The following is a 25,560-nucleotide window of genomic DNA, read 5'->3' as shown; positions in this document are numbered from 1 at the left end:
CGCCATCCCCGCCCCGCGCGGCCGCGGCAGGGAGGGGCCCGCGGAGGCGGAGTCAGCAGTGGCCGAAGATCGGGGGCTCCCGCGCGGTTCCAGGTCATCGAGCCGAGATCCCGGCGCGACGAGGTAAGAAGCGGAGCGCGTAACAGACAAGGGAGCGGGCGCCGCGGCGGGAGGGTGGGCCGAGACCCGCCCCTCGCGTGCGCCACAGCCTCGCGGCCCACCCGGCCCCGGCTGGGGGCTCGGTGGCGGTCTCCGATCCCTCCTCCTCGCGCCTCCATCCCGTGCGCTCTGCTCCGCATCCTCCGAGACCGCCTTCCGAGCATCCTCCCGGGATTCGCCTCTCCCTCGCCCAGCAGCGCTCCTTGTTCGTCCCACAGGTTCCTTCCTGAAGCGGCTGGAGTCTGTGCGCGGCTGCCTGGGGAAAGAGGGGGCGCAGCTGGAAGCCACCAGGGGGTGAGTACCGTGTGGGGGGCGGGGGCTGGAGGGCCGGGTACCATTCTTCAGCCTCTTAGTGTCACTGATGCTCAGCGCAGCGGGCTGGCTCCATGTTGGCCAAATGAATGAATCATGACTCTCCTTGTCCCCTTTTGAAGGAGGACTTTTTTGAAGTCCACGTGCTGCTGGAGCACCTTGGAGGTGTGTGTATGGGGGGGCTCTTGAGATAGGGTACACCCATTTTACGTAACAGAAAACCGACTCTCTGCACTCCATTCTGGAGGCTTTCTTTGGGCTGGAGATTGGAGGTTGGAACAGGGGCAGAGGGGGCTTGTAGGCCCAACCAGGTACTTGTTGAAGGGGTTTTGGATCAGCCAACTTGAGCAAGGCGGCTTAGAAAGTAGCAGTGGAGTGGGGAGGCTGCTGGTGAGGACGCTCTGTCAGGCATGTGACCACTTGCCATTACCATGACAAGCCTGGAAGAGCAGATATGAATTTGGATTCTGGCCCACAAGTTACTTACTAAACTCCTCTAAACCTCTGCTTCTTCATCAGTAAAATGGGAACATCAGATCCATTTGTCAGGGTTCTGTGCACATTCTGAAGACTGTCATATGAAATACCCAGCGATATGTCTAGCATAATGGTGACACTCAATAAATCTTAGTTTTCTTTCCCTCCTCTCTAGAAAGAGTGAGCAGAGAGAGGTTTTTGTTTCCACTCCCACAAATTGGTCATACACAGACCCGGGTGAGGTGTGATCACTATTGAGTCCTGTACCACTCCTCCCCCAACCCACAGGGAGAACTCAGGACCTGACGGGCACAGGCATGCCAGTGCTGTCGGAGGACTCTGGTGAGTGCCCCAACTCTGGGCAGATTGAGCCACAGCCCTGAAGACAGAAGCCTGTCTCTGGCCAACCAGGGCTGCTGCTGGCACAGCCTCTAGAGGCTGCCCTGCCCTTCAACCCTGGACACAAGTGACTGTAGGGACAATGTCCTCATAGCAGGGCTGAAGTGTTGCGGAGCAAGAAGTCTGCGGTTGCTGTACTGTGTTTTCTTGCTCCCTCCTCAGGTTTGCATGAAACCTTGGCTCTGCTGACCTCGCAGCTCAGGCCTGACTCCAACCACAGGGAGGAGATGGGCTTTTTGAGGGACGTTTTCAGTGAGAAAAGCCTTGGCTACTTGATGAAGGTAAAGAAAGGCCTGTTTCAGCCTGCCTCCTGAGGTATGGCTCTTGCTAGCTGCCTGGCCATCTGAGCCATCCCCCTACCCCAGGAAGGTCTTCACCAGTTCCCTTGGGTGGGCTGCCCTATGAATGACCAAGCTTGCAGCCCTAGGTGACCCCATAGCCAGAGTTAGGTCTCCAGGGAAACCAGAAATTGGGTGTCTTTGCAGATTCACGAGAAGCTGCGCTATTACGAGAGGCAAAGTCCAACCCCAGTCCTGCACAGCGCCATGGCCCTTGCTGAGGATGTGAGTCCCAGGGTTTTCCTTATGGTGGCAGCCATGTTCCCTACCCTGTAGGCTCCATCATCCTGCTTTGTCATCATTGCTTAGCCTGGGGACATCAGGGATCAAGGAGCCCAAAGTGGAAGAGGTCTCCTTCTCCTCTTCCTTCTTGGGACCTTGAGAGCCTTGGACTGGGCCAGAAGACATGGTGCCACCCACTTACTGTGTGTTCTGGAGCAAGTCTGTTTCCTCAGCTGTAAAATGAGGGAATTGGATCAGATCAGCAGTTTCCCGGCTGTTCTGAGAATTGACAATATGAACAGGTCAAATAAGTGCCTTGTGTCTGCGCTCTGGGAGGCCAGCGTGAAGTTCTGAAGTCAAGGGACATGCAGTGTGTCCCTACGTACTGATGCAGTCTTCTTGTTTTTGAGAGGAGTGCTTCTTGATTCCTCCTGGACCTTGTCCTCTGTGTTGCTTGCTGTCTTGGTTGGTGACTAAGACCAGCCAGAGATGGTTTGGTGGGAGGGGTGGGGGTGAGGCACAGCAAGCCCCTGCACCTTTCTCCTCTCTGCACTATGGTCAGGAATGTGTGACATTGCCCAGCTCCCAGGCTCAGTGTAGCCTTTGGCACTGGCTCTATGACCTTAAACAATTTACTCAACCTCTTGGCCTCAATTTCCTCATCTGTAAACTAGCACAGCAATGAAAGCATGGACAGTACAGCCAGACAAGGCCAGGTTCAAATCCTGGCTGTGCCACTGATGGGTTTTGTGACCTTGAGCAGGATATTTAACCTCTGGTCCTCAGGATTTTCATCTGGAAAGTGGCAAAATCATAGCACCCACTGCATGTGATATGTTGCAAGGGATAAGTGAGAAGGCCGACATAAAGCAACAGCGTGCAGTAGGCCTTAACAAGTCAGCCCCTACTAGGATTTCCTGTAGACCTGTCTGAGCTCCTGTAATCTGTGGCATGATTTCCTGGAGCCTCTGTCAGTCTTGTGGTGGCTGAGGGTTTGATGTGTCCCTGCATGCTGCAGCTATTCCTGAGAGGACCCTTGGGTCTGAGCCCCAGGGAGGAGGGGTTTCCCCACAGGGCCCTAGCGGATTGGGCAGGGGTACCAGGTGTTTCCTTCCCTTACAGGTAATGGAGGAGCTGCAGGCCGCCTCTGTGCACAGCGACGAGAGGGAGCTGCTGCAGCTGCTGTCCACCCCCCACCTTAGGGTAGTCACGCTGCAGTCCCTGCCCACCCACGCAGCTGTGTCTCCTGGGATGGGGGTGGAGGGAAGGCTGGGTCCTGAGGCTGAAGAGGAGGCTTTCACGTGAGGGATCCTCAGCATTAGTGTCTGAGGGGGTGGTCTCTGTCTGACACGAGATCTGAGACCCCCTCAGCCCCTGCCCAGCCAAGGCCTCCTGACCTTGGGGCCAGCCCTTCTTCTCTACTGCTTCCTATCAGGCTATGCTCATGGTACACGACACGGTCGCCCAGAAGAATTTTGACCCTGTTCTGCCCCCTCTGCCTGATAACATTGATGAAGACTTTGATGAGGAATCGGTGAAGATCGTTCGTCTGGTGAAGAATAAGGAACCCTTGGTACGTGCTGCCCACTTCTCTTCTCTGCCCTTCCCTTGCATCTCATCTCCACGCAGAGAACTGGGAAGGGACCCTCCTGAGGTCTTCAGGGTGAGTGACAGCCGCTTTGTTGCTAGATCTCTGCAGCACCTTTGTTTGGAGGGCACCCCTTTCCCTGAGTCAATACAGCCCCCCTCAACTGTAGCACAGCTCCTTTGTGCAGTACACAACCTGTACAGCTGTATGGGGTGGGTGTGATCATTGTGCTTAGCACTGGAAGGTGACAAACGTAGTTTATCAGGTTTTTTTTTTGTTGTTTTTTTGGAGCACAGCAGTGCCTGTTTATATCATGGCAGATTGAGTAGTTGCAACAGAGACCATGCAACCTCCAAAGCTTAGGCTATTTATATTTGGTCTTTCACATGAAAAGTTTGCCCATCCCCCCTCTGAATAATGAGGCAGCACAGGGCTCTGATGATCATTTTGCTCCTGGTTCAGGACTGATTGACTGGCAAAGGGACAGGCTGTTTATTAGATGAAGGGAAGTGTGGTACAAGTCTGAACTGAGTGTCTGTCCCAGAGAATACCACAGCTGGCATTCTCTAGTCTCAGTTTTCACTGACTAACCTGTGACAAGCCACATCTGCAGACAGACGAGGCTCTCTCTTTTGCCTCTGTTTGCTCGCCTGTGCAATGGGGCTGTCAGCTGTGGAGTTGGCGCAATACCGAGAGCCCTGCTGGGCAGGCACCATGTAGAGGGCCAGAAGTTCAGAGAGGAATAAGCCATGTGCAGAGACGCTGGAGAATTTGCAGGTCTGGGGACAAGGAGACCAGAGGGCTCAGTGGATAGCTTCTCTTGCCAGCAATATTTATCTCCTATACTTCCGATATGTGACATAAATGAAGTGAATAATAAGGGTATATCTGTAATCCCAGCTACTTGGGAGGAAGAGGCAGGAGGATTGGGAGTTTGAGGCCAGCTGGGGAAAAGTTAACGAGACCCTATCTCAAAAACAAAATACAAACAAAAGGGCTTATGGCATGGCTCAAGTGGTAGAGCTCTTGCCTAGCAAGATCAAGGTACAAATGTGCTTGCAGGTTTAGCCAATAAAAAACGCTTAACATTTATGGAGCGCTGGCTATATACAAAGTGTCTTGTGTGCGTTCCCAGATGGAATCCTTGCAACAACCATGTGAATTAAATGGTCTCCCTTTCCCCAGAGGAATGAGGCTTGGAGGGGGTGAGGAATTGCCTTGCTAAGGTCACGTGCTTTTAGTGTGCAGAGCTGGGTTCAAGCCCAGGGGTGATCTCAGCATCACCCCTGCCCTGGTCTTCCCCACCTAGTGCAGGAAATCGATGGTTTATTAGCGCCTTTCTCAACCTAGATGTCACCTCCTCTGAGTTTCATGGCCAAGTCCAGGTCCTGATGCTCTGGTGGGGCATAATTGATTCCTCTTGGCAACAACAGAAGGCCCAGGAACCCTGTGATTGGCTCGAGGCAGGTTGAGAATTTGCTAGCACATGCTGTCCTCATATTAAATGTCTTTGCAAGTGGCAAGGGCCATGATGTGATAGAGAAAGCACTGGATTCAGTATGGCAAAAAGCTTTCCACCTCTCCATCAGGGTGACCTTGAGGATGCTGAACTGCCCTGAGTCCCAGTCTCTCATCTGAAGTGTCACAGGATTATCGTGCTTTGTAAACTGTGAAGTGTGGAGCTGCACTAATGGGGACATTGGATTAGTCCATCCTCAGCCTTGGGAAGGTCCCTGCTGATTCATCCTCTGGGGTGGCAGAGAGAGAGGGATGGAGGAGGCAGTGTTAGGCTCAGAGGGTTGGGGTTGCCTTGCAGGACCTGCTTGTTCTCTCTCTGATGCAGGGTGCCACCATCCGGCGGGATGAGCACTCAGGGGCTGTTGTGGTGGCGAGGATCATGAGAGGGGGTGCTGCAGACCGGAGTGGTGAGTGGCAGCTTTGTGATGCCAACCTGGTTGGAATGGTGGCTGTTGTCCTTGCAGCCTCCCTTCTTTGCTCTTAGGACTCCCTTCACTACTTCTTGGGTCACCCGTTTGGGGTGTGCTTTGCTTTGGGGAGTGGGGCTGGAATTCTCACCTACCTAAGCTCAGTGGACATTTCACTGAAAGCATAGCAGGCTCAGTGTCCCTCAGGGGCAATCAGGAAAGGGCTCTTGCACTGGCTTAACCTGAGGACTGTGATAGTTAAGCGTATAGCAGGGGCTTCCTTGGGGATCCTTCACTGGGGACAGGGATGGTGTCTGCTCCCTGACAGTTGTCTTGTCGAGCTGCTCTTATCAAGGGCTGGGTGTTCATGTTCCAGATCAGTTTGGGTGGAAAACGGGTCGAGAATCAGTGGTGTGTGGAAAAACCACTGAGGCAGAAGGCAAACCTCATGGTGTAGGGGGTGTTGCCCTCCAAGTCGAGGATCAGCGATGGGCATCCTAGACCAGTGCTTCCCAAACCTTAGTGAGCTCCCCCCAGCACACATAGCAGCTTAGTAACATGTGCAGACCCCTAATCAGGAGCCTGCTCTTCTTACCCCTCCCAGGGGCTGTTGCTACTGGTCCAGTGCCCACTGGGAACAGCAAATAGGGCTCAGATATGCAGGGACACTTGCCACTAAAGCCGACGCTAAGTTCTGGGTGAAATGGAGAGTCCCAGCTATTTGGAAAGCTAAGGCAGGAGAGTCATTTGAGTTCAGGGGTCAAGACCAGCCTACTCAACATAGTCAGACCCTCACTCAAAAAACAAACAAACAAAAACAAACAAAAAGAAAACCCCCAAACCAAAAAAGCAACCAAAACCAAATCCAAAACAAAGGACAGGTGTGCCTAATCCTCTTGACATCTTCACTATTCAGGTTTAAGAAGGCCATTTGTGGAGTATGTCTGCAGCTTAGGAAAGTGAAAAGTTAATGATGCTTTTAAAGCAGCAGAGATGTGTCAGAAGGAAAGCAGTTTTCTACCCCCAAACCACTGTATCTGCTTTCTGGCTTCATTATTATTATTATTATTACATTATTTTTAGCAGCGTGGCCTTGGGTGAGCCGCTTTGTCTTCCTGGCTCTCAGCTGCCAGGTTATGCATGGGGTCCTCCGGGATGAGGGTGCCCAGCATGTTGGAGGACAGAAGGGCAGAGTCCGTGATAGCCCCCACCAGCTTCAGACCTTGAGTCTGCCTGCAGTGGGTTACCTCCGCCAAGGCTGCTTCCTGTGCTGAGAGTCAGTTCCTGTGTCTCCTAGGCCTGGTGCATGTTGGAGATGAGCTCCGAGAGGTGAATGGGATTGCAGTCCTGCACAAGCGTCCTGAGGAGATCAGCCAAATTCTGGTCCGTGCTGCATGCCTGCTGGGAGGTGGAGGGTCTGGCTCAGCTTCGCTGTTTCCTGAGGAGGCAGCAGGCAAAGTGGTCTTACAGTGTGCCCTGGATGTGGGGTAGGGGATGGGAGGATTGGAACTTCCAGTCTACTTGCCTCTCCCAGACCCTCTCTTCAGCACAGCCATTCTCCCTACCCCTCAGCTCCTTTTCCTGAGGATCCTTCTGGGTCCTGGGTTTGAATCCTGATTTCTAGCTGTGCGACCTTGACAAGTCATCAATCATTCTGAGTTTCAATTTCCTTTTCTATAAAGTAGGGATAGAGACAGTCTCTCAATCAATGTGTGGTGATCCTTAGCACGTAAGCACTGAGAGACTGGGGATGAAAATGACCTTCATAGTCTATTTTGGGGTATTTGAGACAAAACTAAAGTTATGAAAAGCCCTATAATAGCTCTGTCCTGTTTATCCTTGGTTATCCTTTGCAGACATGATGCTCTTTGCTAACTTTTGATGGTTTGGGGGAGTAAACAGCATAAGAACTAAAAAGAGGAGGCTCACCCTTTGAGATCCCCTTGGGGAACACAGATATAGCCTGGCCTTTCAGTCTTTTAGCCTGTGCATTCATTTCCCCTGGTTGCAGGTGCTGGCAGTGGGGGCCTTCCAGTGGGTGTCAAGGACCAAGGGGGAAAGAATACCATCAAACTGTGAGGGTACAGCTTGCAGATTGTTTCCTGGTCCCTCCCTCATCACTACCTGGAGGGCAATAGGCCTCTGTTCCTTCTCCTTTCAGGCCCAGTCCCAAGGATCCATCACCCTCAAGATCATCCCAGCTACCCAGGAGGAGGACTGCTTCAAGGAAAGCAAGGTATGGGGAGGTGGGCTCCTGGGTGCCCACTCCACTGGGGGCAGTGTGAGCATGCTGGATCCAGTCTGGCCTTTGGATGCTGTTATCCAGAACAGATCATGTGTGCGGCCTTAGTAATCTGCACCCAGCAAGGGACTTTAATTCAGTCACAGGGTGATTTACTTGTTTTTACTCTGACTTTCTAAACAGGATTTGATGTAGCGTACTAATAAAAGACAAACAAGGTTGCTTTAAATGAAATAGAAAATCAGGGCTGCCAAGAGAAGACGGTACTAAGTGTGCTGGCTTCTGGACCAAAATGACAGAAGTAACTGCCATTTCTCTGTTTATTTGCTGAGCTCAACTTTGATGGTCACTCATCTGTGCCAGGCACCCTGCAGACGCTGGAGCCAGGAGGCATGGTTAATAGCTTCCAGGGTTCCTAGCACAGAAGGAGAGGCTAGGGAGGCAGTCTCCTTCTGCCATGTGACAAATGCTTGGGAAAGAGTCTGTCTGTACAGAGTGAGAGGCACCTTGGAAGGCGTCACAGAGTTGGGGTCTAGGGGGGAGGGGCTTGAGGGAGTGAAGATGCTGAGGTCTTGAGGGAAGGTCAGGCAGAGGCATCTGCTATAAAGGGGCTGCAAGATGTCATGGAAGGGAGCTCCTTTGGGAATCCCTAAAGGACCATGTGGTGGATGGGGCTCAGGGTGGTTGGGGGTGTGGATGAAGCCTGTGTTCTGAATTCCTGGAATGCTTTGTGAAAGGTTTGGCATAATTCCTGCTTAGAATTCCTCTTAGAAGCTGACCCTGAAACAAAGATTTGAATGCAAATGGTTTAGGTGGGAGGGAGGTGACCCCAGGAAACAGTAGCACAAGATTGGGGAGAGGAAGGCTGGGAAGGAGCAGGGTCCCAATCTGATAGGGCGCTTAGTATGCAGCAAATCACTGCTGTGGACACCTGGAGCTTAATCCTGTGGGGAGTTCAGGGCTCCCCTGTAGAACATGCTCCTCTGTCATCCCAACAAGAGCCTGGGGAGCTGGGGAATCTGTACACCAACTCCTGCTGGGCTCCACCTTGTGACTCATTTGTTTTGGGTTCTAGGGTTTGAACTCAAGGCCTACACCTTTTTTTTTTTTGCATTTATTCATATGTACATACAATGTTTGGGTCATTTCTTCCCCTACTCCTTGCCTCCTCCCCCCCCCCGCCCCCTCCCTCTCTCCTCCATCCCCTCGCTTCCAGGCAGAAACTGTTCTGCCCTTATCTTTTATTTTGTTGAAGAGAGAGTATAAACAGTAATAAGGACAAAGCATTTTTGCTAGTTGAGATAAAGATAGCTGTACAGGGAGATTCTTTGCATTGCTTCCATGTACAAATGTGTTACATTTTAAGTTGATTCTTCTCGAACTGACTTTTTCTCTAGTTCCTGATCCCCTTCTTCTATTGGCCTCTGTTGCTTTAAAGTTTCTGCATTAGTTCCTTTGCCTATACCTTGAGCCACTCCATCAGCCCTTTTTTTGAGATAGGCTCTCGCAAAGTATTCGCCTGGGCTGTTTTCAAACTGCGATCCTCCTGATCTCTGCCTCCTGAGTAGCTAGGATTACAGGCATGAGCCACCAGCGCCTAGCTCCTCCTAAATATTTCTTCTTGATCCAGATGCTCAATTTGGACACCCACTTAAGATTACACTAGGGATCTGGTAACATCAGTGGGTGGTTGAGAGCATTTGTCCCCACCCTATGCTGTTGTCCATTGAATCTTTTCTGGCTGGCACATAAAGGAATACAGTTTGGCTCTGTCTGAGGAAGACTCTCGACTGCTGTTTTCCCCTTCTATTTGCTCCTGAAATAATTGGCCCCTGAGGATCTGGAACTAGAAATGCATAAAATAAATTCATGCCATTGAATTATAGAAGAGGACAAGGAGACACAAAACAGTGCTGTGTCCTTACACCATCTTCTCCAGAGAGGGGACTGCAGAGGAAAGGAGGGAGAGGGCTGGGGCTTGGCCAGATACATGACAGACAAGGCAAGACTGAGCCATAAAAAATGTGGGTGAGGATTACCCACTGGAAAGTGATGGTGAAGAGTCAGTGAGAGTAGCTTTGTGGTGTTTGTGTTCCCACTCGAACATCTAGAGTCCTTATTTAACAGATGGCTGCCGACTTCATCAGGAGCAGTTGGCATAGTAAAAATGACAGTGGAGTTACAAATTGTGCTTGCCTTTACCTTTTGGTTCTGGGATTAGCTGTTGCTTTGTATCTGCCAAGAGGACAGCAGACTAGGTAAATATGGAAACATTTAGGTTAGAAAGACATCATGGGCCTATCCATTTTCACATTTTTGTTTTTGAGACAGGGTCTTGCTATATAGCACAGGCTGGCCTTGAACTCATGATCCTCCTGCCTCAGTTTCCCCAGTGCTGGGATCACAGGCATGTGCTACCTCACCCGCTCATTTTCCCATTCTTGATGAATTTCCTGGCTAGAATATCCAAAATGGTTGAAGAACAATAAGAAAGTGTGTGCAGTGTGTTTCTGCTTAGCTTTCTAGTCTCAAGGCTGTTTGTTCTTCTGAATTGTGAATGGTCATTGTCATTTGGTCTTTGAAGTGGCATAGACATGTCGGTGCTTATGTACAGAGGAGTGTCGCCTCACTGGAGCCCTTCCCTCTCAGGTGTTCATGAGGGCCCTCTTCCATTATGACCCCCGGGAGGACCGGGCCATCCCCTGCCAGGAGGCAGGTCTGCCTTTCCAGCGCAGGCAGATCTTGGAGGTGGTAAGCCAGGACGACCCCACATGGTGGCAGGCCAAGCGAGTGGGCGACACCAATCTTCGAGCCGGCCTCATTCCTTCTAAGCAGTTCCAGGAGAGGTGGGTATGGGTGCTGTCAAAGGGTGAGAGGTTCCAGAGTGGCTATGACCTGGGTTCATGACAATCCCCCAGGTCTGTGCCACTACAGCCAGAGGCACCCCTTGGTAAGTACCAACCACACTGTGTCCACCGCCGATGGTGGTGATGGTTATTTGAGATTTAAATAAATATATGGATGTTTACATTCTTAAATTAATGTAAACAGTTGTCCCTCAGTATCTTTTGGGATTGGTTCCAGGGCCCAGTGTTGATACCTAAATCAACAGGTGCTCAAGCCCTTATTTAAAATGGTGTTGTGCTGGTGGAGTGGTTCAAGTGGTAAGAGCACCTGCCTAGCAAGCTTAAGCTTGAGGCCCTGAGTTCAAACCCCACTGCTGTCACCCCCCCAAAAAAAAAATCTTGTAGTTTTAGGTTTTATAAAATAAAATAAAATAAAATGGTATTTGCACACAATGGACATATCCTCCTGTGTGCTTTAAGTCACCTTTCAATGACTTATAACATCTAATACTATGTAAATGGTTGTCATACCGTATTGTTTAGAGAATAATGACGAGGAAAGTCAGGACAGATGCATTTTCTTCAAATATTTTCAACCTGTGCTTGGTAGAATCTGCAGGTGCAACCCATGGCTATGGAGGGCTAGCTATTTTATTGTCCATACTTAGAGAAAGCAGAGAAGTAAAATATGAAAAGACACAAGAGGAACGCTAGGAAAAGAACCCCTGGTTTTTGCCCTAGCAGAGCTCATGGTAGAGTGGGAAAGCCAGGCATTCCTCAGACAGACAGGTGTGAGGGAGGAAGACATGTTTTTGTGAGCTCGTACCAGGAAGATGCACCCTGGTCTAGGCACACAGGGAAATCTTCTCACAGGAAGGGCCCTGCCTGAGTGATTTCGTGACTTTGCCATGATGGCTATCTTAGGAATTCTCCAGTTTTTCTCTGATACAAGGTTTATAGTAATTATCTTGCATGCAGAGCAATCCTCATATTTTAAAATCTTCTCTTAGGAGAGATTTCCAAGAGGTGGATCCCAGGGTCAGAGTGTGGGGCAGACAGGACCTGTCGCCTCCCCTATGGCTCCCCTGTAGCCCTTTGCACATTTTGTAGAAGCCATTTCAGTGGCCCTTCTGGTGTGGTTTCTAAGGCCAGGGATATCCATATCACAGGAACTTGCTAGAAATGCAAATCTTCAGGTCCCACCCCAGATCTTCTGAAGCAGAAACTCTAGGACCAACCCTGCACCTATGTTCCAGCAAATTCTCCAGGGGGTTCCAAGGTGCTGAGGTCTGAGAACCTTGGCTCTGGTACCTCACAGGAGCACCAGACTCATTTGTGTTTTTTGACTTCACAGGTCTTGGCAACATTTTACCAGGGAAGGAGGGCGGGCTCTTGTCTATTTAAATGAGGGATTCCAGGCAGCCCCCAGAGCCCTGGGGCATTTCTTCAGAGATGAGGTCTGAGGTCTTGCTGACAGCCCTGTCAGATAATGGGAAGGGCAGTGTTCCCCATCGGTGGAGGGATATTACGATAGGGTCACTTTTGCACTTAGCCTTTCCTGGGAGTCTGGGAGTTGGTCTGCTGTTTTCCAGCTTCCTCAGATATGGGGAGACTGGTGAGAGTGGAGAAGTGGCTTCTCTATCTCAGGAATCAACCATAAGGAAGCCACAGCCAACAGGACTAAGGGAACTTGACCTGCATCCCTCAGTGTGGCCATCTTGGGCTCCACGGGGCAAGACTTGCTTAGCTCCTTTCTCTTGTGAACCACAGAGTCGTGTAAAAGCGTCTCCCTTCCAGGAATTCAATGAGAAGCAGAGACCCCCGGAGTGCTCAGCTTGTGCCCACCCGTGGGATCCAGGCCTTGATTTTCCCGAGGTCCCAAAAAGCCTCCCTCAGGAGGTTCTCTGGCCCAGCTCACAAGTCCCCATTCCCTTGTGTCCCCCACAGACGGCTAAGCTACCGGAGAGCCACAGGCACCCTGCTGAGCCCCCAGAGTTTCAAGAAGCCTCCCTGTGAGTAGATTGGAAGACATAGCACTGGGGGGTTGGGGGGGAGCTGGGTGCTTTATGCTGGAAAGAGGCTGGCACTGGGCTGGAGAGGACACCAGGGGTCCTGTCAGAGCTTTCAGGCCTCCAGGGGAGGGCAGTGGGGAGAGATAGAAGTAGGGGAAACGAGGGGGGGGGGCACCTGTTCTCAGAGAGGGGTGTCTGTACTGGGGGTCCACAGATGTGTGGGTCCATAGTTTTCACTAGCTTCTCAAAGGGCTGTGACCCTGAAAATGGAGACCTGCTGATGTGGGGTGGGAATGAGATGACTGAGTGACTGTGGGCCTCTGGGATAGGGGTGCAAGGTTTGGCAAATCCAAATAAAAGACTCAGTTACATTTGAATTTGTGATAGAGACATTGTTTTTTTAGTTTTAAGTATGTCCTGTGTGATATCTGGGACATATTAAGAAATTATTTGCTGTTATTTATTTGAAACTCAAGTTTAGCTGGGTGGCCTTTATTTTATTTGACAGCCCTATTCTGTGCAGCACTGTACCTTTTTAGAAGTTTTCATTTTATTATTTTTTTTTGTGGTGCTGGGGATGGAAGCCAGGCCTTGTGTGTGGTTGGTGAGTGTTCTACCACCGAGCTGTGTCCCCAGCCCTTCTCTTTTAGTGATCACAACAGCCTGTGAAGCAGGTGGAGTCCAGTACCCTCGATCTGAAAATGGGAAAATAGGGGTTCATAAGATTATGAGCAGAACTGGGGTTGGTTTTTCGGAGTGCGCATAGTCAGATACCCCAGGTTAGAGCCCCGCAGAGAGGAGGCTTTCCCAGGCTTGGGTCGCTTTGCCGCAAGGGGCCTGCACAGCTGCTAGGTGGCCAAAGCATCGCTGGCCTGCAGCTCTGCTCCACCTGGTCATCCTCTGGTACTGCACTTCCAGGCAAGTCCCCAACCCCAGAAAAGGAAAGGCAGATCTTGTTCCCATATGGGACCCCAGAGATGGCCACTCCATCAGCCACTGCCACAGGCTGTCAGGGCAAGGCTGCTGCGTAAATTGGCCTGAGCTGTCTTTTTCTGGGCTGCTAATGAGACACACACCGAAGACTAATTAGAGCAGGGCTTGGGGTTTAGCAACACTCCATGGCTCAGATCACAGGTTTGTTGACGAAAGAAGCAAGGGACAGATGGAAGGCTCCTCAGGCTTCTGAGGCTGTGGCTGTCTCTCAGCTGCAGGGCTTCCGGGTCCCCTCCACTAACACTGTCCCATCTGTCTTTTGTGCAAACTGCAGATGATCAGCCTTGTGACAAAGGTAGGCCCAGTGTTTGTCCTGTGTGCACATGAGTGAGGCCCCTTCTCTGTGGCGCATCTGGGGCTACTTGGAGGGACTGGTTTTCCTGCCCCCATCCGGTGTCTGTGCCCAGATGTATGGGGTAGGGACAGGGTTCAAGGCCTCGGGGCCCCTTTCCATGTGCCTGACACAAGGGACCAGTCTTCCCTGGACTTGGCTGTGCTGACTGCATGACTAGGAGCCAAGAGGCAGGAGGGTGGGGCAGGGGGAGTGAGTTCTCTCATTTATCTGAACTCAGGAAGACAGGGTGGTGGGCTTTCTAGCCCAGAACCTCTGCCAGCTTGGAAAGGCTGTTGGGGTCTAAGCATGGAGAACTGAGTGACACAGAGGATTTGTCCTGGGGTAGCCAGGACATGGGATTTCTCCCGAGCACCCCTAGGATACCTTCCTAGAAGTTTTGGCCTGGCCATGCAGGGGATGGCTCTGTCTGGGCCTGACCATGTGTCCAGAGTGACTCATTTGCCCTCCCTTCATCTGTTTGATTTGCAGAGAGCTGCAACTGTGAGGGGTATCTCAAAGGGCACTATGTAGGTGAGTAGTCGCCCCTGAGGACTCCTTCCAGCCTCTGCTTGGCCTCAGGCTCCAGAGTCAGGGAGAGAGGCAGGCAGAGCCATCTGGGCCCCAGGATCTGGTTAAGAGCAGCTGAGGCCAGAGAGCCCCCAGTCTTTGGGTGACTAGAAAGGGACACCAGAGCACTATGTTAACACCAATTTTATCATCATCATATCTTTATGTATTTATTTTTTGCAGTGCTGGGAATGGAACCCAGGGCCTTGTGCACACTAGGCAAGCGCTCTGCCACTGAGCTCCACTTCCTTTTTTTGGTGGTACTGGGGTTTGAACTCAGGGTCTCACACGTGCTAGGCAGGTGCTCTACCACTTGAGCCACTCCGCCATCTTGTGTTGAGTGTTTTTGAGATAGGGTCTCTTTAACTATTTGCCCTGGCTGGCTTCAAACAGTAATCCTACTGATCCCTGCCTCCTGAGTAGCTAGGATTACAGGTGTGAACCACAGGCACCTGACTCCACCTCTTTAATTGGAACTTATTCACTGTCAATGCCATCATCGCAGCTTTTATTGGTCTCTAAGGAATCTTCACTTCTTTTATTTTCATCATTTTTTTCCCCCAAGGCCTTAGAGACAGGCAAAAAAGATTTTTTTTAAACTTTCATTTTGAAGTAACTTCAAGCTTACAAAAAAGCTGTAGGGACTGTATAGAAACCTTCCGTGTCCGCCACTCCTGACCCATGGGTTTGTGACCGTGGCTCTTTGCTTCCCCATTCCTTGTTCTGTGTGTAGCATCTGTCTCTCCAGTCTCATGAGAGTTAGTATAGACATCATGTCCCTGTACCCCTATGCACCTCAGCAGGAATTTCCTGAGGAGGGGGAAGTCATCCTCTTACATAACTTTGGATCATGATCAAATCCTGAAAATGAACATGCATAAAATTCTAGGACGACCCACTACATTTGTATATTTGTATCTCCACATCAGAGATGAGGGAATTGATGGAGAGACTTGCCGAAGCTCAGTCACCAGAAAGTCAGTGACCTTGAACCCTAGTCTTTGGATGTGGAGGCTACCCTTTTGTCCTATCACTGTCCTTCCTGAAGGAAGGTCTCTTCCTGAGTGGGAGGCTGAGGCGGTTCTGGTGGGGGGGGTCAGCTTTCTCTCCAGGCCTCCCTGGTGGAGATGCCACCGTATCTCTCTGCTCTACCCTAAGCTGGCCTTCGGAGAAGCTTCCGACTGGGCTGTAGGGAGAGGCTGGGTGGTACACAGGAGGGGAAGATGCCCACAGGATCTGAGTCCCTGGAGCTGCTGACCTACGAGGAGGTGGCCAGGTACCAACACCAGCCTGGCCAGCGGCCCCGCCTGGTGGTTCTGATTGGTGAGTGACTTCCTGGATTTCTAGGCATTGGACTGGTTTCATCTCTGGAGGAGTGGGGTGGGAGTTCGGCAGAGACCCTATCAGCCTGCCCGTTTGTTCCAGGGTCTCTGGGAGCCCGACTGCACGAGCTGAAGCAAAAGCTGGTGGCTGAGAACCCACAGCACTTTGGCGTTGCTGTTCCACGTAAGAGGCCCCTGTGGGTGCACGTGTGTGTGGACAGACAGACACACACACGCCATGCGTGCTCACGTATAAGTGGATCATGGGGGACTAGGTCCCTCATGTTCATCTTGCCATTCTGATAATTTTGGTCTGAGGGACCACTAGGCACTGTCTGCTAAAGATAGATGATGGGACCTAGGCATGGTGGGAAGAGACTGTCAGTGGTCCACTGAGACCCTCTGAGGCAGAGGCTGGAGGACCACCTACTTGGTTCCTGCCTGGGGTAGGAGGTGAGTCCAGAGCACATTGCTGGCAAAAGTGGCAGCCTCACCGTGCCACCACAGTGGGGGCCCTTCTAACTTCTTCCCAATGACTCTGACCCCTGTGACTTCTGCCCCCTAGCTCATTAAGGTGTTTAGAATCAATTCAGTGGGTGACTAAAAGCTTTTGTGGTACTGAGGATCAAGCACTCTTGTACTTGAGATCAATCAAAATTTCAGCCAAGGGAACAACGTGGAAAAGGGGCCTTAGTGGCTCTTCAGGGTGGCCTAAGAGGCCAGGTAGAAAGCACTGAGAATCGTGTGTGCTTCCATTCTGTGGGGACCTGATTGTTCCCAGAAGTGCGTCTCTGTGTTCCACTGTGGAGATCAATGGGGACGGGGACACCGAGCATTTGCAAAGTATTGCTTTGAGGCTAACTCTGCCTAGACACATGCAATCCATACAGGGGTTGTCTGTCCTCACGTCTCACTTTCTCTCAAAATGAGAATGAATAAAGAATGCTCAGCCTATAGCAGACCAAATGCACTGGTTGCCCCTTTACTCTTAAAAAAGGAAAACAACGAAGAATTCAATCGAGGACCACGAGCCTTCAGTGATTTCAAAGCCCCAGCAGCAAGGAAGCCGCTCAGCAGAGTAGTGAAGGCCCTGTGGGAGGCCTGGGGCAGAGACTGTCCCCAACTCTGAGCCCGCTGTGGGTCACTGCTCACAGTGGCTAACTTCTCTGCAGCTCAGTTTCCCTAGCTGCAAAATGGGAGGCTTCTTACCTACATCAAGAAGTTGCACAAATCAGTGACGTGCCTGGTGAGGGCGCAGGGACTGGAACCCAGGGACACTTCATGGCCGGCTTTATGCACACAGACCAGTGATGAACTCCTGGACAAGGGCATGACTCACTGCTGTTCTCACTCTCTGTGATGTGGCATCTCTGCCCACTCTCCTTCTTCTTTCTTTAAAAGATACCACAAGGCCCCGGAAGAGCCATGAGAAGGAGGGGGTGGAGTACCACTTTGTGTCTAAGCAAGCATTTGAGGCCGACCTACATCATAATAAGTACGTTGCTTGATTGGCCATTTGACCCTTTGGGCGGCTCTGTGCTTTTGTATCTATCCAGTGTTGCACTTGACCTTCTGGGTCAGCTTCCAGGAAGCAGAAGTTGTTTTGGGAAGTCTATTTTTGTTTTTTTCCCCTAATTTGGGAAAATTCAAGAACTAAAGTTCTTTCCCCCTTTGGTGGTGTTTTAGGTTCCTGGAGCATGGTGAATATAAGGAAAATCTCTACGGAACCAGCCTGGAGGCCATTCAGTCTGTTATGGCCAAAAATAAAGTTTGTTTGGTGGACGTGGAACCAGAAGTAAGTTCCTGGGCCATGTGAGCTTGTCTAGTTAGTGGAATTTATAACCTAAGGGATTGAACATGACGTAGAATACCTGACCTCCGTCTAAGGAATTGTTGGTTCAGGACACTGGACGCTAAATATCCTTGGATTTCTCTTTGAGAATTGAATAAAAGCTTTGAATCCCAAACATGCCCTCCTCTCCACAAACCTGCATTAAGTAGAGTTTGCTGATGGGCCCTTTGGTGGCTAAAACACCCCAGACAGTGACCCCTGCATAGAGCATGTAATTCCAGCACTTGGGAGGCTGAGGTAGGAGGATCACGAGTTCAGGACTGGCCTGGGCTGCATGGTGAGATCCTGTCTCAAAAAAATGTAGAGGTGGATTGGCCCCATCTGCTACCTGCAAGATGGCCATGATGGAGAATAAGATGTAAATACCCAGGCTAAGCTGGGCTGAGTTACTGGGACCAGTCTGTCCCACCCCAGCCAGCCAGCACAGGTGAGAGCAGTGGCATGGGGAGGGGAAGGCTCCTGGGGAGGCAATGGCGGAGGCGGTCTGGAAAGCAGTTCAGAAGGGAAAGAGAGGGGGGAACGCATGACCCTGTGCTGAGCCTCAAAGCCATTTTCCGTTCTGCACACCCAGCATACTGGGAGCTCCACAGGGGCCCTGTCATCTTTTTAACCTCATTTTTCAGAAAAAAAACTTTCAAGCTTTGAACTCAGGATGGGGATTTTTTTTTTATTCTTTATAGAAAAAGGTCTTTGATTTTTATGGTATAAGCTGAAGCTTTATTTTATAGAAGTTGGCTTGAAACCTATTTCAAAAAGCACATTTTGCCTATTAGGGAACAGCCTTATGCATTTGGACTTACTGGGAGTTGATAGAATTTAAAGTCTAAATTCCAGAAGTTTTTAAGTGGTTTTTATTTTTTATTATTATTTTTTTTTTGTGGGTGTGTTCTCATGGTGCATACAGAAATTTAATACCAGTGTTTCCAAATAAAGGCCTTTACATGGTACAGAAAACACACTCACGGTGTGATTTGCATATGGAAACATACAAGTTTGTTCCAAACCATCCCTTACATAGGTCGCCTCTTCATTTGCTTTGCAAACTTTTTTTTTTTTCACTCTCAGAAGGCCTGTGATATAGCACAGATTTTGCATGAGTGTTGACAAACAGGTGACGGTGACAAAGTCTATGACCATGGAGTCCTGCTCCCTCCTCCATCAGCAATGGCCAGGAAGGAAGTTAATTGGAGCCGGAGGGGTCAGAGCTAAGAGACACCAAGCTGAGGCTTTGGAATTTTCCTCTCTCAGGCAGTGACTGCAGGGTCCAGCTGAGCTCAATGTCAAAGCCAAGAGTGAGAAAATGTACAATTAGTCTGCCCCGGGGAAGTCCATTATCTTGGGACCTGTGTAACCAGGACCTTTGCCATTGAGGTTATGAGATAGGAGTACACGAGGATTGAGCTTTCAAAAAGTGTGTGTCACAATGAAATATCTCAAAATTTCATTTTCCTGAACTTTCAGGCACTGAAACAACTTAGGACGTCAGATTTCAAACCCTATATTATATTCGTAAAACCTGCGATTCAGGAGAAAAGGAAGACGCCACCCATGTCCCCGGCTTGTGAGGACACAGCAGCCCCACTTGTAAGTTTGAAGCAGATGCTTCTTCTCTGAAGGGATGTTCCTAGCTGCCTAAGGTACTTCAGGTGGAAGAGGAACCCAGGACACATCTTCTGCCCAAGACCGACTTTCCATCTTGCCTGTTGGCAAGGTTAAGGAAAGATGGTCACATGGCCAGAAAGCTGGAGGTGGGTCAGCCAGAGGTGTCTCCCTCTGCTTCCTCCCTCACATAAGCACCCCAGATAAGGGAATGACACCTGTCAGGGGTCTCATCTGTGTGCAGCAAACCACACTCATTTAAGTCAAACCCTAAGCCAAACCCAGGTATTTTTGAATTGATAATGACTTTAACAAGGTCATCATTGCTTTCAACCAGTTTGAACCATGAGAAAATTAATCTATTTTTGAGGCTAGTGGATGAGATCATTCAGTGGGTTCCTAAAGTTCCTTTTTACTGTCACAGGGTCTCTGTTCAGGACCCCCACCTGAAACCTAAGTAGCTGCAGAGTTCTCCCAGGAGACACGGGTGTGGTGACACATTTTTTCTGGTTCTCCACCCCGTTGGTTGGGGAAGCAGTAAGTTGTTAACGGGAGGTCGGAAGCAACCCAGTTCTAGAACAGACTTTGTTTGCTCCCTGGTATGGCTGGCTCCGTTTGAGGGAGGCCCTCTCAGATCCTTTTCCTGGATTGAGGAACTTCTTTCCCTCAAGTGAAGATTTTGATATAAATCCTATTTCATACCGATTCTGTTTTAATTGTCCACTTTGATAAATTACTTAGAATGACATGACTAGTGGGACATTGGAAACTCCTCTTTAGGGACTCGAAGGGGAGCAGCAGTTTGGAGATGAACTACCTAGACTTGTGACATGTTCATCATAGCAGAGAAGTGACCAAAACAAAAGTCAGAAATGACCTAAATGTCCAATAGTGTGACTCAGTTCAATATACTACATCATATGATTTTTGTAAGATGGAAGGGAGTATTATATAGCCGACTAAAAGTAATGTATTTGGGCTGGAGTGGAGCTCAGTGCTACAGCACTTGCCTACCCTGGGCAAAGGCCCTAGATTTGATCCTCATGGCTACCAAGAAAAAAAAAGTCATGTGTTTGGGGAACATTGATGACATAGCCAACTTTAATAAAATGTCAAATAAAAACTCTCCAGCCCTCCCCAGCCCTTCCTATCCTCAGGCAACTGCAAATCTACTTTCTGTTGCTATAACTTCACCTAATTATTTCATGCAAATGAAATCTTATAATATCTAGTCTTTTTATTTGGAGTCTTATGTTTTTAAGGTTCACTCATTTATCAGTGTGGCATTCTTTTTATGGCTGAAAAATATTCCTTTATATAGAATACCATAGTTTGTTTATTCATTCAATGAATGGATATTTGGATTGTTTCTTCTTTTTTTATTATGAATGATGCTGTGAACATTCACGTGGTTTTTTTGTGAGCAGTGTTTTACTTTCTCTTGCCTATTACCTGGGAGCGAAATTGCCAGTAACTCTAATATTTGAAGGAACTTCTGACTCTTTTTCATGGCAGTTGCACCATTTTGCCTTCCCACCAGCAGTGTTCATGGGTTCCAACTTCTCCACACCCCCACCAGCACTTGTTATTGCCTGTCTTTTTGATTATAGACATCCTAAGTGGGCTTGAAGTAGTAGCTCTCCTTGGGTTTAATTTGCATTTGTCCAATGGCAAATTGGACAACTTCATATGTTTTATTGGCCATTTGTATATCTTCTTTGTAGAAATGTTATTTTCCCATATTTAAGGTTGATTACTTATTTTTTATTATTGGGTTGTAAGTTTTTTTTTTTTTTTTTGCAAGATTTGAGCTCAAGATTTCGTGCTTGGCAAGCAGGCTCTTTACTATTTAAGCCAAATGTCTAGTTTGACTTCATTTTGCTCTGGTTATTTTGGAGATGGGATCTACAAAAACTGCTTGGGCTGGACTCGAACTGTGATCCTCTCAATCTCAGCCTCCCAGGTAGCTAGGATTACAGGCATGAGCCACCGGTGCCCAGCTTGTTAGTTCTTCACATATTTTGGATACGAGTACCTTATCAGATGCCTGATTTCAAGTATTTTCTCCCATTGGGTCTCACTAGCCCAGGCTAGCTTTGAACTTGTGATCCTCCTCAAGTGCTGGTAGGATTGTTGACTTTTTTTTTGTGGTATTGGGGTTTGAACTCAGGGCCTTATGCTTGCTAGGCAGGTGCTCTACCACTTGAGCCACTCCACTAGCCCTAGGACTGTGACTCAGTGAAGTCACAGGTGCTAAGTTTTTCCTTTCTTGTACAACGTTTAAGAATTAAAAGTACAACATTTAAAAAGTTTGATGAAGTCCAACTTAGCTACTTTTCCTTTTGTCTCCTATGTTTTTGGTGTCCCCATTTAAGAAACCATTGCTTAATCCAAGGTCATAAAGATTTACTTCTATCTTTTTAAAAAAGTTAAAAAGTAATTTGAGTGTGTCATCCATTTTGATTTAATTTTTGTGTATGGTGTGAGGTAGGGGTCCAACTCCAGTCTTTGCATGTGGATGTCCAGTTATCCCTGGCATCATTTGTTGAAAACCTACTTTTTTCATTTAATTATCTTGGCACCCTTGTCTAAAATCAGTTGATTGGAAAGTAAGGTTTATTTCTGGACTCTCAATTCTCAATTCTATCTCTATCTATTGAACTATCTTTATACCAGTACTACACTGTCCTGTCCTGATTATTGTACCTTTATAGTAAGATGGGTTTGGGGGGGTTTCTTTTAGCAGTACTGGGATTTGAACCCAGGGTCTTATGCTTGCTAGGCAGGTGCTTCACCACTTGAGCCACACCTCTGCCCTTTTTTTGCTTTCAGTTATTTTTCAGGCAGGGTCTCACACTTTTGCCTGGGGCAGGACTCAGAATATGATCCTCCTACCTTTGGCCTCCTGTATAGCTAGGACCACAGGCACATGTCACCATGCCTGGCTTATTGGTTGAGAAGGAATCTCAGTAACTTTTTGCTGGAGATGGCCTTGAACCATGATCATCCCAATCCTTGCCTCCAGAGTAGCTGAGATTATAGGTGTAAGACACTGTGCCAAGCTTTTTTGATTTTTTTGAGGTAGAGTCTCACTAGGTGGCTGAGGTTGGCCTGGAATTTGCTATGTAAAGCAGGATGGCCTTGAACTGGCAATCTTCCTGTCTCTGCCTTCCAACTCCTGAGATTACAGGTACTTGGTCTCTTTATAGTAAGTTTTGAAGCCAACTTTTCTTTTCCAAGATCATTTTGGCTTTTAGGGGTCACTTGCATTTCCATATAAATTTTAGAATTGGCTTGTCAATTTGTTTTACTCTATTTATTTATTTTTAGACAAATATGTTAGGGTTGATAGAATTAAGTAGCCATGGGAAAAACCTTAATGAGTCAAGCTGGGTGTGGTGATATCCAGCTGTAATCCCAGCACTTGGGAGGCTGATGCAGGAAGATTGCAAGTGTGAGGCCAGCCTAGGCTGCATAATGAGATCCTGTCTCAAAAAATAAAACAAAAAGAGTCAGAGTCAGGTGCCAATGGCTCACGCCTGTACTCCTAGCTACTCAGGAGGCAGAGATCAGGAGGATCGTGGTTCGAAGCCAGCCAGGCAAATACCTTGAAAATACCCATCACTAAAAGGGCTGGTGGAGTGGCTCAAGGTGAATACCCTGAGTTCAAACCCCAGTACCACCAAAAAAAAAAAAAAAAAAAAAGAGGAAGACAAGGGAAGATAAGAAGCAGCTTCCTAGGACACAGAGAAATGTCTGCCAAACCATCAGGTCCACAGGAAAATTCAGCTTTCTGAACTGTCCCTGGGCCACAGCTATCAGTCAAGTGAACGTAGTCTCTTCCTGGGGTCCCTCCTGCTGACCAGCCCTGCCATGCAGTCCGTGTCCTGTACCACCCGGCAGTGTGCTGTGTTCCTGGCAGGTGAGCTGATGAGTGCACGCGCCTGCCAGTTTTTATTGTCTGTGTTCTGTTCACCGCCAGTTCGGAAATCTCACCTTGATCCTTTCTTGATGTGCCTCACTCAACAAGATCACGGTGAGGCTGTTCAGATACAGTGCCTAGTTCAGCTCCCAGAGATACTAACCTAGGAGGTTTGCGTGGGGACTCTCTATGTAGTCCAGGCTTGGCTTGAACTTGTAACCATCCTGCCTCAGCCTCCCAAGGGCATTGTTAGCACACATGCTTAGCATGTGATTTTGATGTATGTGGGCAGACCCCAGACCATATCTGCAGAAATTCTTTACAAAGGTCTGAGTTTTGGGTAATACTAAACATTTGTTCAGGGTCCCTGAGTTCCAGGTGGGAGAATCTGTTAGATGAAACATCCCACGGGCACATCTTCTGTCCGTTTCTTTCCTACCCAAAGGGTGATGGGACTTCTCCCTTCTGATCCATTAAACTGATCCAACATAGGATAAGGGATGGCATGGGGTGGGGGCTTTTCCTTTGTGGTTTTTCAGGACTCTGACATTTTCTTTTTCTTTGAGACAGGGTCTCACTGTGTAGCCCAGGCTGGCCTCAAACTTTCAATCCTTCTGTACCAGCTTCCCAAAGGCTGGGTAGGACTGTGACTCTTAGTGACATCTCAGGGACTGAGTTTTGCATTTAGTGGCCAGGAAGAGGGTCCTGGAAATTTATAGCTGTAAACATCACACATTTGACTTTTTGAAAGGTTTCCTTGAGTTTTTTCTAGATGCAAATATTTATCAGGAAGATTGTGTGACTTAGTGGCAAAACTTTTCTCTCTGTGATCTCTGAAAAGGCTGAGAGCTTCTGGGATGACCCGTGGTGTGGTAGGTCTGTGGCTGTCCACAGGGAGGGAGGCGCTGGAAACAGCAGATGGGCCATTGTGGGTGCGTGACAGGGGAGGGAAAGTGGGATTATAGATCCAGGCATCTCACGGGGACACCACTGCAGAGCACCACTGAGTATGACAGTAGCCCTGACAGAGAATTGGGAAGCATCTCTCAGTTGAAGGTAGTTTCTTCCCTCGTGGGGAAAATTAGAAGAAATCCTCCCAGTCTGCTCTCAGGTCTCTGCTGTCCTGTGGTAGCATGCCAGAGCTGTTTCCTGGACCTCAGGCTTGTCATGAAACTGCAGATGCTTGCATGAAAGTAGGAGCTGGTGACAGAGAAGAGGGGGAAGTGGGTACCATTGGGGATGGGGAAGGACAGAATCTTCCCTTCCATGTGGCAGCATGAATTCCTGTCAGTAATGCTTGTTGCTTATTACCAGTACTACCAAGAGTGCTGAGAAGTGTTAGGGTTACTTAGTCTCCATCTTCTTCCCTCAGGTGATTCCAAAAATGCTTGCTTTGCTTTTATGTATTTATATATATATATATATATATATATATATATTTTTTTTTTTTTTAATGGTGCTGGGTGTCAAACCCAGGGCCTTGCTAGGCAACCACTCTACCCTTGAGCTACTCAAGCCTCCATAGTTCTTGTATTTAACCTATGTACCAAATTGTCATGCATCACAGTTGTACTGTTTTTTTGGTTTTGTTTTTGAGGCAGGGTTCTTGCTATATAGTCTAGGCTGGTCTGGAACGTGCTGTGTAGCCAAGGCTATCTTTGAACTTGTGATCTTCCTGCCTCAGCCTCCCAAGTGCTGGGAGGCTGTGTCAGCATGCCAGGCTTAGTACTATTCTTGCTGTTTTTTTGTTTTAGTGGTATGGGGTAGGCAGCCCCAGGGCACAACTTCCAATTCGTAGGTTCCCAGCAGACATTGGCCATGGCTGTGTCTGTTGCCCATTATCTTTCTTTGAAGTTTGGCATGTTGTCACTACACCCTGTTGTCATGTATGCAGTTGGTTATTAATGAGACATAGGCATCCACCCTCTCACTACATAAAAATAAAAGGTGAGTTTCCGCCGCGGGAGACAAAGCCAGCTGCTCCACACTGCCTCTCTCCTTGCAGGATGAGCAGCAACAAGAGATGGCCGCCTCTGCCGCCTTCATCGAGCAGCACTATGGGCACCTGGTGGACACTGTGCTGGTGAGAGAAGACCTGCAGGGGGCCTGCAGCCAGCTCAAAGCACTCTTGGAGAAGCTGGGCAAGGAACCTCACTGGGTACCCATTAGTTGGGTTAGGTAACTCTATCCCAGAACATCCAGGCTGGAAGGGACCTCAAAGACCATGTCACCCAGCCTCCCTCACGCTACCGTCAAGGACTCTCAAGTGCAGAATTCTCCAGACTCCATCATCAAGAAGACTAGTAGTGGGAAGCCTTGTTCGTTGTTGGGTTTGGTCTGTCATTTCTCGCTGCATCCCTTGGAATCACACGTTGAAAGGGACAGTTCACAAAATAACACATCATTCATTAAAGTATCACCGGCAAGTTGACCTTGATTCTTTGTACCAAA

At 48.9% G+C, this 25,560-nt stretch overlaps 1 protein-coding gene across 5 annotated transcripts; it reads left to right on the top strand.

Moving 5' to 3' along the window:
- Window positions 1–25,560, top strand: Mpp3 (MAGUK p55 scaffold protein 3). Of its 5 annotated transcripts, none has more exons than XM_020180437.2 (20): window positions 1–123; window positions 378–453; window positions 1,237–1,290; window positions 1,510–1,628; window positions 1,833–1,910; window positions 3,030–3,110; window positions 3,343–3,480; window positions 5,339–5,420; window positions 6,718–6,803; window positions 7,582–7,656; window positions 10,312–10,508; window positions 12,456–12,520; window positions 13,788–13,808; window positions 14,337–14,378; window positions 15,573–15,737; window positions 15,840–15,920; window positions 17,138–17,231; window positions 17,423–17,531; window positions 19,050–19,172; window positions 25,115–25,560. In XM_020180437.2, exons 3-20 carry the CDS (start codon window positions 1,266–1,268, stop codon window positions 25,289–25,291), a joined length of 1,758 nt encoding a protein of 585 aa, XP_020036026.1. In that variant the 5' UTR covers window positions 1–123; window positions 378–453; window positions 1,237–1,265; the 3' UTR covers window positions 25,292–25,560. The 5 variants fall into 5 exon arrangements, with proteins under 5 accessions (XP_020036026.1, XP_073901601.1, XP_073901604.1 ...); XM_074045500.1 differs by having other exon boundaries at window positions 3,343–3,570; XM_074045503.1 differs by lacking the exon at window positions 1,237–1,290 and having other exon boundaries at window positions 3,343–3,570.

This window comes from Castor canadensis, chromosome 11 (genome assembly GCF_047511655.1).
Source record: "Castor canadensis chromosome 11, mCasCan1.hap1v2, whole genome shotgun sequence".
NCBI lineage: Eukaryota > Metazoa > Chordata > Mammalia > Rodentia > Castoridae > Castor > Castor canadensis.
The sequence above is the reverse complement of the archived record's forward strand: the minus strand, read 5'-3'. Positions and strand labels throughout refer to the sequence as shown.